The sequence below is a fragment of the Panthera tigris genome, chromosome A2, assembly GCF_018350195.1.
Source record: "Panthera tigris isolate Pti1 chromosome A2, P.tigris_Pti1_mat1.1, whole genome shotgun sequence".
In the NCBI taxonomy this organism is placed as follows: Eukaryota; Metazoa; Chordata; class Mammalia; order Carnivora; family Felidae; genus Panthera; species Panthera tigris.
The window spans coordinates 52,428,293-52,447,093 of record NC_056661.1 but is presented as its reverse complement, the minus strand read 5'-3'; the positions used below and the strand labels follow the sequence as shown (position 1 = coordinate 52,447,093).

The 18,801-nt window shown below is 41.9% G+C and overlaps 1 protein-coding gene across 8 annotated transcripts in view; it reads right to left on the bottom strand.

The window, feature by feature from the left end:
* Window positions 1–18,801, bottom strand: part of ATG7 (autophagy related 7) — a 250,881-nt gene that overhangs the window by 178,942 nt on the left and 53,138 nt on the right. For all 8 annotated transcript variants that reach the window (XR_006214963.1, XM_007075457.3, XM_042979518.1 and 5 more), the window contains 5 exons: window positions 17,481–17,639; window positions 10,684–10,878; window positions 8,944–9,147; window positions 7,142–7,257; window positions 2,023–2,098 (listed from right to left, as the gene is read on the bottom strand). Coding sequence is in view for 7 of the 8 variants with exons in the window: in XM_007075457.3 (XP_007075519.1) it covers window positions 2,023–2,098; window positions 7,142–7,257; window positions 8,944–9,147; window positions 10,684–10,878; window positions 17,481–17,639 (750 nt within the window). In the remaining variant the exon portion in view is untranslated. The remainder of the gene's footprint in view (window positions 1–2,022; window positions 2,099–7,141; window positions 7,258–8,943; window positions 9,148–10,683; window positions 10,879–17,480; window positions 17,640–18,801) is intronic.

Sequence of the window (18,801 nt, the reverse complement as noted above, 5' to 3'; positions counted from 1 at the left end):
CCACTGTCTTTTTTAGATAGTAGCTAAAAATAAAGGCTTGAAACTTGAAATAATGTAAGCAACTAATCACCCACAAGCACTGGGCTTTTTCCATATATGGCTGGGTTATTCTTCAGCCTTTGAAAAGACTAAATGAAGAGATGGCCAACAACCAAAATAATCCTTCAGACATTTGAAAACGAGGAGAAAGAACTAGAAGAGTCGGTGAATGACAAACAATTGTGAGGCTCAATGGGGGTAAATGACACTGAGAGGGATTAGTTGCCATAGTACTTTAAAAACATGGGCACATGCATTTTGACGCTGGACCCCTTCAATAAAGGGACTGTTTTGCCCTCTGGCCTCAGCACTGAGAAAACTACAACCACCGTGATTTAACATAAAGGACTTAAAGAAGGAAAGAAGTGCAGGGGCATGACTGAAAATTTAATTAAGGCCCTTCTCAGTACGAGATCTACAAAGGAGATGAGGGCACATCTCAAGGTCAGAAGAAAGGGACTGGAGACATGTGAAGAGGGGAAGTGGGTGGGGATTCGAAGGAGATTCGAGAGCATAAATACAGGGGTCGGCTCTGGAGGGCGGCTTCCTTCTGATGGAGGGTTACTACAGCGTCTTTTGGGTCCTACCCGAAATGTCTCTCTAGAAAGATTAACACATTCATGTCAAATAAATGGCACCTTGTGTGAGGCAGACTGGAAAAGCTGCATTTGCACTGCTTTATGGTTTACAAAGCCTCATAACAGACATAATCCTGGACACGAGGTAAAGCACTTGCTTTTACTGATATGGAAACTGAAGCTTGGGGAGGGTCAGTGACCTAACACAAGGTGTCTGATGGATGTCTTAGTGCAGGAGGGCTGGAGGAGTGACCTGAAGGGAACGCTCCCATCGGGCAGGCCAGGGAAGTTTCACTCACAAAACTTCACGAAGGACACCAGTAGGAATGCAAGTTTAGGTGTGGGTTTTGGCTCATCCACTGCCTGTGTCTGTGGCTTTGGGCAAATAATGTCCTCTCTTCTGATTCGAATCCTCAAATGGAAAATGACAGGGCTGTCCTAGAGGACAGGAGGCAGGTGGTGGGGAGGCAGGTGGAGACAAATGTGGGCTCAGTGGGCTGCTCTCACCCTCAGCTCTGAGCCTGTCCTCACACCCCAAGACAGGACTGTGGGGTGCCATCACCTCTTCACAGGGGTCAGCCTTCCTCTTACACACTGAAATACACGTATGGTGCCTAGAGAAATGACTTCCAAAAAGTGAGATTGGAATACGTTTTCATTCCTCCAAAAAACATAGTAACAAAACTACTGGCGAGGCAACGTGAATTTGAGTTTTCGTTCCACTACTTTTTTTCTCTTTCCCTCTCTATGCGATGGATCTTCTTTCATGATACTTCAGATTCTTTTTCTGAAAAGAAACCCGATTTTTTGACACCTCTAATGGTTTTCCCATGCATACCCAGAGGCTTTTTATGTAGCTAGGGAGTCAATAATATTAACAAACGACAGCAACAAAAATAGCAAGCAACCTTCACTGAGGGCCTGTGACATGCCAGCGCCACTGTTGAGCCCTCTGCAGACCATCTCTGGTCTCTGCAACTACCACGTGAGGTCAGTATGACTGTCTCCATTTTATACATGGGAAAACTGGGGCTCAGACAAGTTTAGGGATTTGGCCAAGGAAGGCCGTCTTAATAACTGTAGGGCTGGGATTTAAACTGCCGTCTGGCCAGTTCCGAAGTCTGTTCTTGCTTCTCCATTATGAGACCTTTGGTCAACATGCTAAATGCATCAAAGGCTGGATGCTGCTGCTTGTTCATGAATTCTCCTCACGGCCATCCTACAGAATGGGATACCTTGTAGGTGGTCTTAAAGTGAACCCACTGAAACTCAAGGGCAGCTAGAGGATAAGAAGTGTGGAAAAGTGGTGGGCTGAGCTGATGGTGTGGTCAAGTGACCCCAAATGCATTCCCTCTGAGTGCTGGGACCGGGTCCAGAATTATGCCTTCATTTCCAGATCACTAACCTGGTGAGGCACAAGGCCGAGAGAGGTTGGCGGTTCATTCATGCGGTCATCACTGCTGCTGGCAATGGCGTAGCCCCTGAGAAAAGAAAAACAATTGGAGCCACTCATTTAACGAAAGTTTATGTTTGACACCTGTGAGGACAATTTGGCCAGGGGAGAGCTAATGAAAACCTAATTTCTGCTGGAGGGAAGGAGGAAGAAGAGGGGAGAAGAAGAAAAAAAAGGCAGCATGAATTTTTGGAGTCAGAAAGGCCAGAGCTTGTGACCCCAGACAAGCTGCTTAACTTCTCTGTGCTCTGGGTCCATTAACTGCATTAACTATAAAATAGGAACAAGACAGTTATGAGGACTAAATCAGGAATAAGTTGGAAAAACTGCCAAGTGCGATGCTTGGCATATGATAAGTCAATTAAGGTCAACTCCCTGACTCTGAGAGAGAGTCTTGTCAAAAACCGTGGCACCTTTCTGTACTGAAATTTTGAAATGGAAAACTTTCCCACCTTAATTAACTGAGGTGATATGAATGCTACTGTGAGGCAGAACAGTGAGGGATTATTTGGGAAGGAGAATGAATGCACTCCTTCCCGAACAACAGTGAGATGTTTCCTTACGATACAGAAGACATGCGACATAGGACCTGGTTTTGTCCTACAACCAGGGTGAACGCCGGAGAGAGAGGGGTCGCATCAAGGAATCGTGGAATCATCACTCCAAGATTTGGTCCCAGATATGCCCCGTCAGGAGGCCGCACGACACTGAGAAGGCAGAGGTAGCCCAGGGGGATGACGCAGATGAGAGGAAGTAAAAAAAAGCTGTTTATTTTCGCTTAACTCTGTTGCACCCAGACTAGCTACGTATGCCGCCAACAATGTACAGAGGTCGTCTTTTTGATTTTGCATAGAAGAAAAAAAAAACACCCTTGAGTCATGAAATCAATAGAATATTCAAGTTAATTTCTGAGAATTGGAAAAACAAATCTTTTGAAAATTCAATTCTCTCCTGCCTGTGTTACAAACAGTATAGCAGGGTGATTAAAAACAGAGTTTGGAGCCAAACTGGCTGAGTGAAAGGCCCGTTTTACCACTTACCAGCTATGTAAGTTTCAACAATTTAGCCTCCCCGTGCCTCAATTTTCCCATCAAAAACAGGTCAGATAATAGTTCTTTCCTAATAGGTTTGCTATAAGGATTAAATGAGTTACTCCTGCAAAGTGATTGGAACAGTGCCTAGAACAAAGCAAGCACTATATGAGTACCTGACAAATAAAAACAAATTACAGTGTATTTGTCAGATAGGCAGGTGTAAACGTCCTTTTGGCTTCAGTCAGCCTTCATTAGCCTACACATGGCAGCAGAGCCTTAGACAGTTATGGAGAGAATCTTCAAGTGTTTAATCATTTATTTTCTTTTTTGTTTCCTTTCCTTTTCTTTCCCCCATCTCTTTCTCGTCTTTTCCCTCCTTCCTTCTTTCTTAAAATTACTGATTTGGGGCACCTGGGTGGCTCAGTCGGTTAAGGGTCTGACTTCGGCTCAGGTCATGATCTCATGGTTTATGGTTCAAGCCCCATGTCAGACTCTGTGCTGACACAGAGCCTGGAACCCACTTCAGATTCTGTGTCCCCCCCCCCCCCCAACCTTCCCCACTTGTGCTCTGTCTTTGTCTCTCTCTCTCTCAAAAATAAATAAACCTTAAAACAGTTACTGATTCTATTTTTTTAATTAATTTTGTCTCACTTCTATTTATTACAAGATGAATCTACTGTTTGTAGGTCATAAAGCAAGGTCTTCTTGCCTGGAGCAGATCACAATTGTGCCAAGTTTTGTATCTTTAATATAACATATATACAGTATGGTAAACATATAGACTACTAAAAAGCCAAGGTCAAGTTGAAGCAAAACACACCAGCCTGCTCATTTCTCTATGCTCACATGCAAGCTTACTACACTATGAGTGTTTAATAAATTAAAAAAATATATTTTTAAAAAATGGTATGGCATTGGTAGACCAGGTTGTCACAATAGCAGAATAGCAGAGCCAAGATCTGTGAGAGGAGAGAAGCCCATGAGGTAAACAAGGCATTTGCAAAAGGGAGCTTTCTGCCATAGTGATTGCCAACCTCCAAAAGCAGTGGCTATAGGATCAGAGGCTGAAGAGTTATATGGACAGACAAATGGACTGGAAGGAAAAACTAGAGTTTGGGGTCTGACAATAAGGAGAAATTATGGAAAATATGCCAGGCTTTGGGCTGGGAACAAGGTGGGCTACATCCTAGGGAATGAATCAGAAATAGAGAAGCCCTAATTCTAGTTCTAGTACTGCTAATCCACTTTGCCTAGCAGTTTGCCAGAGGGAAATGTAAATTACCTCATCTCTGTAATTTTTCATAAAAAATGTCCAGTAGTCATTCAAAAATAACCAAGCAAAACAACAACAACAACAACAACAAGAAACAGATTCGAGAAACTGAGGTAAATTAAAAACTAACTGGATATGAGGTAATATGAAAGCATCACTTTTAATTTGTCTTTATATGTAAAATAGTAGGGACACTTTATCATAAGATATTATAAAAAGATAAATGCTATGTCTTGGATTTGCTTTAAAATAAGCCAGTGGCGGGGCGCCTGGGTGGCTCAGTTGGTTGAGCAGCTGACTTCGGCTCAGGTCATGATCTCACGGTCCGTGAGTTCGAGCCCCGCATCGGGCTCTGTGCTGACAGCTCGGAGCCTGGAGCCTGTTTCGGATTCTGTGTCTCCCTCTCTCTGAGCCTCCCCCGTTCATGCTCTGTCTCTCTCTGTCTCAAAAATAAATAAACATTAAAAAAATAATAATAATAAAAATAAAATAAGCCAGTGGGAAGAGAAAAAATGTGGATAGCTGTATAGATAAATAATGCCTGGCCATATGTCGGTAACTGTTGAGGCTGGATGGTATGTATATATAATGGCATTTATTATTTTCTGTATGTTTTTTCTTTCATGTATGTTTGAGTTTTCCATAATACAAAGGTTTTGTTTAAAAACAAAAACAAAAAAAAAAAAAAAGAAAAGAAAAAAATACCAGGTATTGGAGGAGATAATAGATAACCAAAAGCCAAAAAACAAATAAACAACCCAAAAACCAATAGACAAGAGGAACAGACTTACAGGAGATCCAGATAATGGGGGTATCTGATTAAGGACTTAAAAACACAATTAAGTGTTTTCAAGTAATGAAAAAGATCAAAGTCACAATTTCAGTAGAGATCAGGAAATGTATAAAATAAGATCAAATGGAAATTTTAGAACTGACACATAAAATAATTAAAACTCAGGGTTGCCTGGGTGGCTCAGTCAGCTGAGCTTCTGACTTCAGTTCAGGTCATGATTTCACAGCTCGTTGAGTTCGAGCCCTGCGTCAGGCTCCATGCTGAAGCTCAGAGCCTGCAGCCTGCTTTGAATTCTGTGTCTCCCTCTCTCTCTGCCCCCCAGACCCCCATTCATGCTCTGTCTCTCTCAAAAATAAATAAACAATTAAAAAAAAAAAAAAAACTCAGTGGATGGCTTGACACATCTTAGATACAGAAGAAATAGGAATTAGCAAACTGGAAGCCAAAAGCAAATGGGCAGACTAAAGCAAGGAAAGACAAAGTACTGGAAAATACAGAAAAGGGCATAGGTTAATTCTGATACGTAATCAAAGACTCAAAAGGAAAGAAGACAGAAAGGGGCAGAAGTCATATTTTAAAGAGATAATGGCTGAGAATTTTACACAACAGATGAAAAGCATCAAGCCATGGATTCAAGAAGCACTAGAAAACACAACCAGAATAAATACAGAAGTAGGTATATGATAGTCCAACTTCTGAAAACCAGAGACAATAAGAAAACCTTAAAAGCAACCCAGGGCAGGGAAGAGGGAGAGAAACAAACTGTATCAAAGGAGCAGCAGTGAGATAAACACCAAATTGCTCAACAACAATAAAAGCAGCCAGAAACACTAGTTTTTTACTCTAAATGTGCTGAAAGAAAATTACCACCAATCTAGAATTCTACACTCAGCACAAATATCTTCTAAGAATGAAGATAAAGACATTCTCAGACTGACAAAAAATTGAAATATCTTGTTCATAGCATTCCTGAAGTTAATAATAAAAGGCATTCTTCTGGCAGAAGAGTAATAGCCTCGGCTGGAAGCTCGAAGATGCAAAAGGAAATGAAAAGTAACAAAAAAGGAAAATGTTAGCCAAACATAATGAATACCAACTATATAATAATCTCTCCTGGGGTTTAAAATATATGCATAATTTAAAAAAATTAGTGTGCAGACACTGCTGTTTGCCTATCCAATACCCTTCTCCATGTCTATCTTACCACAACTTTTTTTGGAGAGGTAACATGCCCAAGCAAAACAATCATATTTGTCAGTCTTCCCTGCAGCAAAGGGTGGCCATGTGATACAGGGGTTAGAATCAATGGGTGAGTCTTCCAGGAAAGCTCTTTAAAAGAGGGGAACCTCAGCTAAGCTGACATGTGTTCTTAACTTTAACACAGAAGCAACATTGGAGGTGAAGCAATCATCTGTTGACCACAAGGTGACAAGCATAAGGAAGAAAGCTAAGAGTGGCTGAGTGAATGATAAGAAGGAACTTGAGTCCCTGATAGCATAACAAAGCCTGTGTAGCAACTACGGACTGCCTGCCTCTAGGCTTCTTGCTGCGTAAGCAAAATAAAGTCCCATTTGGCCGTATCACTGAAGATGTCACATACAGCTCAGTGCAATTTCTATCACATGGGATTCATGCATTGTCTTACAAAGTGTTCACAGTTAAGATTAAAACCTACTAACAGAATAAAAGCATGAAGGTCCCAAAGGCCCCCACCAAAATGTTTGTTTTTCCTTATCATCAGTTACCAAATAATTCCAGGAGAGGTCAATTCCAGAAGGATGCAGAGATGTAGCCCCAAAGATCACATGACAAGTTCCCCCCAGGCCAATGAATCAGACCAGGCTTTTCAGTCTTGTGTTTTTGAGGACAGAAAGAACAACACAATGCTCAGAAGAGTCAGGCCAAGAAAAGGCCAAGGGAGACACGAAAGCTTTCTTTGTTTAAATAACCATGTCTAAACAGTAAACTCACCCGTCTGGATGCTGCAAAACAGAAACCATCAATTCCACTGCCAAGGCTCCTGCAATCATGGCCAGTCCTGGGCGACTCACAGTGCACTGCTGGTCCAAGGTCCGGTCTCTTGTTGACTACAGAGAAAGAATCATTGATGTGTGCTCAAAGTTCTAGTCCACTCAACTGTCGCTGTTTGAAGCATGAAACTCGTCCATGATAAAGCGATACAACATAACCAGATACTTACTCACTGTGGGCAAAGAACATTCAGCCTCAAATAACATCATCTCTTGTAAGTACCAAGAAAAACAAAACACATAACTTAGGTAACTAAATGAGGTAATATGCTAAAAAGGAGTAATAGTTATGAACAAATTGAAGACTAGGGGCCTAACTGCCTCATACATAGAGTTGCACCATATGCTCTTTTAACTGATTCAAATTCAATCCTCTGTGCTTGATAGCTGAGGAACAGAGACATGGAAAGGAATAATCATTTGAATAGCACAAATGATTCTGCCCTGCCACTCTAACTGAGCCAATGCCTCAGAATGCCTGTGAGGCAGGACAATAAATAACGTGCCTTTCCTCCAGTCCTCAGTTCCTATGTGCCTTTCACAGTGTGGGCATTGTGTCCCCCTGAATGTGACCCCTGGGCTGAAATACAAGTAGTTTTGCTATGACAGGGCTTCAAACACAAATCGTCTTTAGTTGCAACTAAAGAAATTCTGATCTTCCACCTTTAGGCAAATTAAGAGGTTGTTAGGGATAATTTTGAGTCTGAAATTTTCACCTTATGAACAGATACAACTTTACTCGACCCATAATCCTACTTGTTGATAATGAGGAAATAATGGGACCAGCTGTATAATACCACTGATGAAGATCATAAAGTCAGCCTTCTTCACATGGAGAATATTAATCTTTTTTTCTTTATACTGGGAGGCCATAAAAACCAGTCATACAAAAGAGGTAGGAGTTATTCAGGAACAAGTTTTAAAAGAAGGGGAAAATGAAAAGGAGGGTAGAGAGACACCTATGCTTTGCTTCACTGTGCATGATGATCTGTTGTGGTAAGAGACCATTCCTACAGACTGTGCCTTGTGTGGAGGCACTAACACTATAGGCAGAATCTTACATGTGAACAGTGTACTGCTTACTGTTCAGAGCACTTTCACTTTTGACCCACCTTGCACTATGAGTAGTCAGGGAAAGTATTCTTCCCTCCCTTACTGGGGTTGGCAGATAAAACACAAGATGCCCAGATAAATTTGAACTTCAGATAGACAAGAAATATTTTTTTAGTATGAGCAGGTCTTGAATATTGCATGGGACAAATTTATACTAAAATATTGTTTACCTGAGATTCCAAGTTAACTGGGAAGCCCATATATTTTCACTTGCTAAATCTAACAACCTTATAAGGGGCCCAGCCCGATTCTGCAGAAGCAAAGAAAGCGTAAGAGCCTTATTTGGAATCACCCCATGAGGCAGTGTCCAAGTCTTCAGACCCCTTACTTAATGCTCTCTTCAAAGGAGACAGTGCTTCCAGGGACCAGTCTATCCTGCAGTTTCCCTGCTGGGCTTTCTACAAAAGTGGTTGGTCACTACGTTTATATTAGTGAACAAGGAACAGCTGTGCACAGTTGACGACGCCAATCAAGGGTTATGGTGGGATAATGTCACCCCCCCAAATTGGAGAATTCTTCTCTTTGTTAAAAGACAATATTTAAATAGTCATAAAAGACAGTCGGGCCTCTTTGCCCCAGTGGACAAGACAGTTGTAGGAAATATTTGGAAGCACACAGAAATCCACTTACATCTCCTGGGGCCACCACATCATTGCAGAAATAGCAGCCAAGTTTGTAGCCGGGTATGTTGGCAAAAAGCGATGAGCCCAGGAGGTCGGCAGGTGCCACAAGGTGGCCAGGACACAAGTCCCCAGCTCCTTGCTGCTTAGGTTTCTTCAAGCCATGTCTCATGACAACAAATGTGTCAAACCCCAAGGCAGCATTGATGACAAGCTGTGGATTTAAAGGAATAAAAGTCTAGAGTTAAGAGACACTTATATTTTAAGCCGTGGCTAATTTCATACTTGGTCAACTTTCAGAATTTATTTTATAAGTAATTGCGTATGAGTATAATTAGAGTCTTGGAAGCCAATACTAGTAAAAGCTACCCAATACTGAGGTTTATTAAGTGCACACACACACACACACACACACACAAACCCTTGACCAGTAATTAACAATAATTATCTCATTTGGTTTCATTTAAAACTCCCAGCACACATTTCCAATTACAGATGAGGATCCTGAAAGTCAGACAGAGCAGTCAGCTCACTAACAAGCCCAAGGTCACTTAGCTGGTAAGAGGTAAATGCATCAAACCAAGTCTAGAGAGTTCTCAACCTCATTCTTTCCACCATATGCTATCATCTGACACGCCTACATAGATTTTCTTTTTTTATAACAGCTTCACTGAGATATGATTCACACACTATGCAGATTTTTAAGGACGACTGTTTTCTCATTTGTAATAGAAGAACTTCACACAGATTTTTAAGGACGGTTGTTTTCTCATTTGTCCTAGAAGAACTTCTCTTACTTATAACTTATTCTGTGGAATTTCTGGTTATAAAGAAAGTTGGAAAATAAAGAAAAACTGTAACAGAAAAAAAAATCACAATCTCATGGCTCAAACACTTATTACTAATAATTTGGGGTATTTCTTCCCATTGTTTTCTCCCGATCTCTCTTTCCCTCCCTTCCTTTCTCCCTTCTTGCCTCCCCTCCCGACCTCCTCGCCCAAACAGATACAAATGTTTATGTGTTTATATAAACAATTTATATTAAATATATACAATATCATATCTTGCTTATTTAACATAATGTGGTATGTTCCATGTTATTAAAGTTTTTGAAAACACGTTGTGCATGGCTGCATATTATTCCATCACATTTATGTACTAGGATTTATTTAACCATTCACTACTGTTGGCCCTTGAATGTGTCACTGACCAAAGAGTAAATAAGAGCGTCTTTGTCCTCTTGGAGTTTATGTTTAAAAAAAGATTTTTTTTAAATGTTTATTTGTTTTTGAGAGAGAGAGAGAGACAAAGCATGAGCAGGGGAGGGGCAGAGAGAGAGAAGGAGACACAGAATCTGAAGCAGGCTCCAGGCTCTGAGCTGACGAAGGGCTCAAACTCTTGAGCCAGGAGATCATCATGACCTGAGCCAAAGTTGAATGCCCAATCAAGTGAGCCACCCAGGTGCCCCTTGGAGCTTATGTTTTAATGTAAGTAGAATATCCCTTTGAGATACAGCGTCTCAAAAGGTTCCTATGAAAATTAAATAGTAAAGAATAACTATTATACTGGACGGTGGTGCGTGAGGCAAAGACAGCACGTACCAGCGGAAGCCCTTTGGCACCATGTCACTGGGTCACACACAGCACATCTCTCTTCTGGAAGGAAGGCAGACAGAGGACACCTCTCCCTCCAGGGTGATGGTACATTAAGTCACAACCAGAAACAAGAGCCCAGGATCCACACACTCTACCTTTCTTTTGCTCGCAGCAATGACGGCAGGGAGCCAGCGGCTCTCTCTGGTGTCCATCAACAGGAACACGACATCATGGCTTTCGATGAGCTGCTCCAGGTGCTCCACGTCTTTGCGGGCCTGCTCCAAGGTGACGCTGGAGAAGTTCACTGGGTGTCCAGGCATGGGGATGCTCATGTTGAACCCTCTGGCATTCTAGGGAAAAACCCAGATATACGGATGTCTGAAGCAAACACAGGTGGTATCTTAGAACCTGTGTCTCCCCATAGCTACGAACATGTAAGTGTGGTCAGTTGCAACCAGAAATTTCTCTGTGCACGATCATGCTGCTTGTTCCTTTTGCTACCCGTGCCCTGACCTTCTTCACCTCTACATCCTAGACTATCTTATCCTGTCATCCCCAGGTCCCTGAGCCTGGATATATATAGCAGCAAGTAGAGACATACGGATCCTAGTTCCAAAGGAGGGAGGCATGTCCATCTGAGCCAAGGAGGACACTGAAGAAAATGGTGCCTTTGACTTTTTCCTATAATCTGAGGCCAAGAACCTCTATCAAAATGCCCTGTGTCTGCCCAAGTCCCCTCTGTCTAGCTGAGTTGCTTCTCCCTACTTCTTCCCAAATTGCCCCCCACCCTGCTGATTTTCTTAGTGCATAACATCTCCAAATAGGATATTATAACAGAAAACATTTGATTTAATAAATTTATGTAAGATTAGTATGACTGACTGTCTTAATCTTCTTAGGGGTATATGCATTTTTAAAAAAACCTCTCTAAACCAAAAACTGTACTTGCTAACTTACAATCAGAAAATCTACTTAGGAGTGTGCAGATATTTGTTTGAGAGGGAAAGGGACAGGGGCTGAGCTGTAGCAGAGTGTGGTACTGAAGTGAAGCTTCATTCCTTGTCCAAAGAAGTTACCTGGTGGCCTGGGTTCTCCTCAGGGGCTTTAGAACAGCTCTGTAATGTACTATTTGTCCCCTGCTGGCCCCACAGTGTCTTGGCAGATTAACAGTGAGACACATATGGGTGTCAGTGAAGTCAGGGACATTAACTGTCCACAGAAAAGAAAGTGTTGTAGAGTCACAAACTACATACACCCTTAATCCCCTGCATAGTGCTGGCCACAAGGAGGAGTGTGAAAACATCAACTTTCTCGTTCATTTGCCAAAACCCGTCACCTACTAGAAAAACAGCTCAGGGGGCAGAATAAGTAGGTCCTTTTACAAAGGAAAATTTTATTTTGTGGATTGTAGCTATTTTCTCCTTATCTTAAACTTTGAACCTAATCTCTGGAATTCAAGAAAGTGACAGTGGTAGCAAAGGCAACGATATTTAAAAGAATGAAAAAAAAAATGTTGCAAGCAAAGCAGGAAAAGACACCAAGCAGAAAGGACTTCAGAAAGAGCGTTCAAAACAAGTCCAATTTGGCAATGAAAACATTACAAAGACAACTATCTGGACCTCATTAAGGAATTCACTCATTAAGTATCATGTATATACTCAATACTGTGGTAAACAATAAGCAAAGACCACAGCAATGTTAATACCTTACTGTTGTATTACAATTGACAAAGCATTTGAGAAGATGGTAGCTTGATCTTGGTATTATTTAGGTACATTAGTGACACCAAAGCATAATTAATCAACGCCAATTCTGACCTTTTCAGTAATACAGATCCATACCCGCTTTACTAACCTAAATCGTTCTCTGCTTGCTAAAATTGCAGCCAGCAAGCCTCTGTAGGACTGGCTCTCAGCCCACCATTTGGTCCACACGCCTGAGGCCGGAATTTGGCAAGTTTCAACACAGCAGTTTTCAACCTTGGCTGTGCATTAGAACCACCCAAAGAGTTTTGAAAATTCCTGATGCCCAGGCTTCTCCCCAGACTATCTCAACTGGAATTTCTGAGAGGGGACCCTGCCATCAATATTTTCTCAAACTACCCCCATGATTCATATGTGTAGTCAGGGTGAAGTATAGTTTACAGAAGAGTGTAATACATAGATTTTAAGTGTACAGTTGGCTGTGTTTCAACAAACTGCAGGTGAACCACTGTATATACCTTAAGACACAGGACATTTTCATCACCCCAGAATGTGCTCGTGTGCCCCTTCCCAGTCAATCCCCACTACTCCTCACCGCCACTGGGACAACCACTGATGCAACCACCTTTTAAACCCTAGATTAGTTTTTGCCTATTCTAGAACCTCATATAAATGATATCCTATGGTATACATCTGTTGGTGTTTGGCTTCTTTTGCTCAGCATAATGCTTCTGAGGTTTGCCCATATTGTTAAGTACCAAGAGCATGCTCCTTTTTGCATTGTGAAAATACCTCGATTTGTTTATTCAATCTCTCACTGACAGCTATTTGGGTTATTTCTAAATTTTGGCCATTAGGAACAAAGCTGCTATGGACATACTTCCATAAGTGTTTTAGGGTATATACGTTTTCGTTTCTTTTAGGTAAACATCCACGAGTGGGATTTCTGGGTAATTAGGTAGGTGTAGTTTCATGAGAACCTGTTGAGCTGATTTACAAAGTGGTTGTTTTAGTAGCAGAGTTCTGGTTGCTCCACAGCCTGACAACATTCAGCCTTGTCAGTCTTTTTTTTTTTTTTTTTAATGTTTATTTTTGAGAGAGACACAGAGTGTGAGTGGGGGAGGGGCAGAGAGAACGGGACACACAGAATCCAAGGCAGGCTCCAGGCTCCGAGCTGTCAGCACAGAGACCGATGCGGGGCTTGAACTCACAAACTGTGAGATCATGACCTGAGCCGAAGTCGGACGCTCAACCAACTGAGCCACCCGGGTGCCCCCCTGTCAGTCTTTTTAACTTGACCCACTGCAGTGAGGATAGTGATAGATCTCCATGGTGTTAACTCATATTTTCCTGAGACTACAAAAGTTGAGCGTTTTTATGTGTGCCCTGGCCATTTATAGATCTTCACTATGAAATCAGTACCTCCACAATCTGTCCCCCTTAAAAAAAGACTTGTCTGTCCTTTTATTACCGAGTGGTAGAGGTTGTTTATGGATTCTGGGGAACAGCTTCTCGCCAAATAGACCTACCCTGTAGGGTTTTGGCCACCTTTTTCATTCTGTTAATGGCACCTTTTGAGAAGCAGATGTTTTAGGTTGTGTGTGTGTGTGTTTGTGTGTGTTTTATGTTTATTTTGAGAGAGAGGGAAAGAGACAGAATGAGAGAGAGAGAGGCAAAGAAGAGGGAGACAGAGAATCCTAAGTATCTCACAGAACAGAGCCCAACTCAGGGCTTGATCGCATAAACTGTGAGATCATGACCTGAGCCAAAATCAAGAGTTAGATGCTTAACCAACTGAGCCATGCATGTGCCCCTGAAAATTTTAGGTTTTGATGAGATCCAAGCTACCCATTTTTCCACTTATGGTCAGTATTTCCTGGGTCCTAGATAATCTGTTTATCACGAGAGCACTATGCTGCTTTCTGCTGGAAGCTCTGTGGTTTAGCTTTTATGTGTAGTTCTGACCTTACTGGGGTGTCACCTAAGGGCTCAGGGTGTTCAATGAGGGAGCTCCACTCTGGATAGGTGAGTCTCCAATGTCTCATGGCCTTGGGGTAGCTCTGAAGTCTCCATTCCACTCACAACAGATGGTAGTGCTTTTTTGCCCGGCTTTACAGAGTCATGCCCTGAACACATGTGACTTGAGCTGGTCAAAGGTTCAAGATGCTATCCAGACCCCTCCTCTGCTCAGCTCCTGCATGTCTGATACTCTGTCCTGCATGTTTCAGCCCCCTTAGCTGCTCTGAACTCAGATCTCAGTTTCCTCAGCTCATCAAACCCAAGAATATCTCCTTGGGCTCCTCATGGGCTCTAGCAAAGGCCAGAAAGTACCTCCACGCAATGGGCTGGGACAAACATTCCTTCTTTCCCTTCTGTCTAGGACCATGGCCTTTCACTACTCCACTGCCTGGAGAGAGTCATTTTATATATTTTACCCGGCTGTGTAATTGTTTATGATAGAAGAGCTGGTCCAATACCATTTACTCATCAGGGTTGTAAACAGATGTCCAGAGTTGGGTTTTAAAACCTCTGGTGTGGTTCCACAATCCTACATTGCCTTGTATTTAAAAAAAAAAAAAAAAAAAAAGGTAATTTCAAATATTTATTTGATTTTTTAAAGGTTACTTTGTTTCCGACTCAATTAATTCAACCCCGGGATTAGACAGGGTATTTGTAGCAGAGCAGTTCTTTTCACATCTTGTTCACTTAGGACTAGCCTGTGTCTGTGGCCTGGTGTAAGGGGATGAGTAAGTATCTGCTGAATGAAAAAACTACACCAAACTGAACATACAAAGAAAATGCCGTAAGTCTGGGTAATTGGCAGGTGAAATAGTTTCACAAGTACTTTGCAGGAAATGGATGGATTACACTAGTACTTTAATGGGTTCTGTACATTATCTATTATTGCTTACAAGGCAGGAAGGATGAAAGTATTAAAACCCTGGCTCCTGGCCTCCAGGACTGAATAACCCAGCAGGGAAAACACAGTAGCACAATGTAAGTGCTGAAGAGGAGGTTCGACCCTGGTAAGCTGATGGTTTCAAGAAAAGGTGAACTTGATCTCAAAGGCCCAGCGTGACCCGGCCCTTGCTTCTGCCCTAGCCCCTTCTCTGTCTTCCTTGACGTCAGTGCTTCCCTTCCTGGTTTTCCTTCAGTTCCACAGAAACACCATGCTGTCTCCTGCCTCAGGCGTTTGCAGACAGCTCTGCCACCCTTCATCTAGCTGACTCCCACTCACTCATCCTTCAGGACTTAGCTTCCTCAAGGGAGTCTAGCTTAGGTCAGGCTGCCTGGTAAACACCCTCACAGAAACCGAGCTCCTTTTTCATGCACTTAACAATTACAACTGTTTACAAAATTAGGTGTTAGGGACCATGTACCCCTCTGGACTATAGAAGCTCCACGGAGAGGAGAGAGAACTTTTCCTGCTTGTGCCCCAGTCCCTAGCATACGGAAGGCCTGAAATATTTAATAAGTAACAGAACAGCTGTACAAATAAATAGGGGGGACTGCATTGGGTCACAGACCATTTGGGCAAGGAAAAATTTCAGGCAACTAGAAAGTAGCTGAATTCAGATTCAAAGCCAGGTCTGTTTCAGCCCTGAGGGGAGCTCATAACACTCTCCAGTGACAGACTGGATTATTCTTCCCAACTATGCACTGCCTCCCACTAATAGAATGTCTTTGCCCTTTGCCAGATGACTTTGCAGGACCTCCCACTAGAAAGGCAGAGTATTCTGACAAACCCCACTGACTTTGCGCTTGGCCCTGTGACTGGCTTGGGCATATAAATGGAAGATGCTACACTGTGTCACTGGTGAGCTGATGTTTTAGAGGTATAATAAGTTTTCACCAATCCTTTTACACTCCCACCTTCTACCAGAAGAAGAGCATGACCCAGACTGTTGCTCTGTAAGCCCAGATTTTAAAACAATGACTTACAGAGCAAATTGGAACCTGACTTAAAGCCTGGAGTCCAGCCTAGCCCAGCAGCTAAGCTACAGTCAATCTGCAGACCTGGGAGCCTGAGATAAATGCTTATAATAACAAGGCAGGGAGAGGTTAGGACTGTGTGATATGCAATAATGTGGCAGAAAGCTAACTAATACGCCTCCTCAATTGACAGGGTTGTAACATTTTTCTTTTTGGCCTCTAGCACTTAACTGGATACACAGTGGGCGCTTAATCATTAGTGTTGAATTAAACCCAATAAACCATGCTCCTCAAGATTGCTGGTGAAATGAACAAAACCATCAATGTTGCTTCTTTTCAAGCAAAAGATTCTGAAATTAATGAATATAATACTGAGTGATTACACAGAAAAACTTTGAGAAAGTGGGCTATCTTTTAGCTGAGGCCGAGAGCCTCTTGTGGCACTAAGTGGTAGCAGATGCTTCGGAGATACCTAATCTAACTTCTGTCAGGCCAACTGATTAAGTGTGCAAGTTGCAGATTCTCTTTTGTGGATGACCTCAAAAAAAAAAAAAAATCTTGCCAGATTTTGAATCAAATGAGCTAAATGACTTGTCTCTTATTATCTAGTATGTTTTTAAAGGGAATAGTCTGATTCAAATACAAGCAGCTCAGGTAGCCACATCATCCTTCTGTGTGGACTTACATCCAATTTAACTTCATAAACCTGTATTCAGTAACTATTGAGTATTTTGGTGATGAAGGAAAAATAACATCCTGTATCTGAGCTATCATAAATCCCTTTCGGGGCGCCTGAGTATCTCAGTTGGTTAAATATCCGACTTCAGCTCAGGTCATGATCTCACAGTTCGAGCCCCACGTCGGGCTCTGTGCTGACAGCTCAGGGCCTGGAGTCTGCTTCAGATTCTGTGTCTCCCTCTCTTTCTCTATCCCTCCCCCACTCATGCTCTGTCTCTCAAAAATAAATAAACATTAAAAAAAATTTTTAAAAAAATAAATCCCTTTCAAACAAAGCTGGATATAAATATATGCATACTCCCAAATTCCTCATCTTAAACTCAGGTAATACTTTGCCACTCACAAAAACATCTTCTCACTCTTCATTTTATTTTCACAATCATAAACACGAGTTTTGTTTTGTTTTTTAATCCCCATCTCTGAGATAAGGAGAGGCTTAGCCATATGATGAAGGCCCAGGTAGTAAGTGACAAACATCTGACTCTCTTTTACCAATACCACAGGCCCTCATTCCCCAAAATTAAGCACGGAAAGCTACAGGAGAAAACCTCCAACATTCCCGAATAGCATCAACATACCACTCCAGGGAATATTTTCTGGAGCCGCTCTGCTGCAGCCAGGGCCTTGGGCTTACCACCTGCTAGGCAATCTTCAAATTCATAGAGAGGCTGCCTCACAGGATTGGAGTAGGAGATGTTGGCATTGTCCACAAATGTGATGTGTCTGACACCCCAACCCTGCATGGAAACAAGAGATCATGGTGTGTTTCTGATGAACATTTCACAGGGTGTCTCTCTTGCAACCTATAAAGAGGTTTAGTTTTGGAATAGCTTGGGAATCTCAAAATACAGGAAACTTTAGAAACTGAATTGTGCAAATTCAGTTTTTGATTAACAGAGGGCCAGCTTCCTTTAAAAGACAAAAATAATTATATACCCAGTGCCTAGTTTCCTGCAGTAATGAATCTAAGAAATGTCAGAGTGGGTCTAATAAGTCATTATTTTTGACAGTGGCACCAGAGAAAGAGTTGGAGGTGAGTCCCATGAGAATTGTCTATGTTGCTGTCTTAAAAGAATTAGCGATAAGCCCCCAAATGTCCTTGCTTTCCCTTAATGAGTAATTAAATATAAATAACAGCTCACATTAAAACTCACTTAAAGCCTGAATTAATGCCTCAGAAAAATGACTTACAAGTTATTTTCTGTTGTATAACATCGCAGAAGATTTTGTACTACTGAAGCGTAAAGGGCTTGTTAATATTCGGTAATACAGGGGACAATTCTATATTCTCTCAAATAGTTTGCATGATTTCATACACTTTAATTATAATTCCTTTAAAGTATTATAGAACCACACAATTTTAAACTGAGATGGCATCTCTAACATCCTTAGTCCAACTGTTTTGTTTCACAGATATGCAAAGTGTAGCCCAGAAATCACTGAAGGTCATAGATCTGGTTAATGGTGGGAAGGGTTGAGATCCTGAGAGTTGCAACCAAATAGAGATGACTGCTTTCTGGAGGGTGGGGTGTAGTGTGTGCATTTCAGCATATCATAAATAGGCACAGTGATCGAAGAGAAGCCCCTGCCATGATTGGCTACAAAGCTAATTCTGCTCTCTCTCTTATTTCAATAGCCTTCATTAGGGACTCTGAAACTCAATTAAACTGACGGTTCCCAGGGGACAGTCAACTAGTACTCAAGATTCATTTTCAGGGTTGAGAATGAAAGGCTAGAATCCATCCTTTCAAAAGCATAGTTTTTACATTATCGGTTTTGAAAGCCCACTGGTAAACTTAGATCTACTCATCCAGTTTTGTAAGTGACTTTCATCAGCTAAGCAACCTACTGTGGAGGTGGAATAAAGACAAGGACAACCCAAAAGTCACTTGTGCTTGG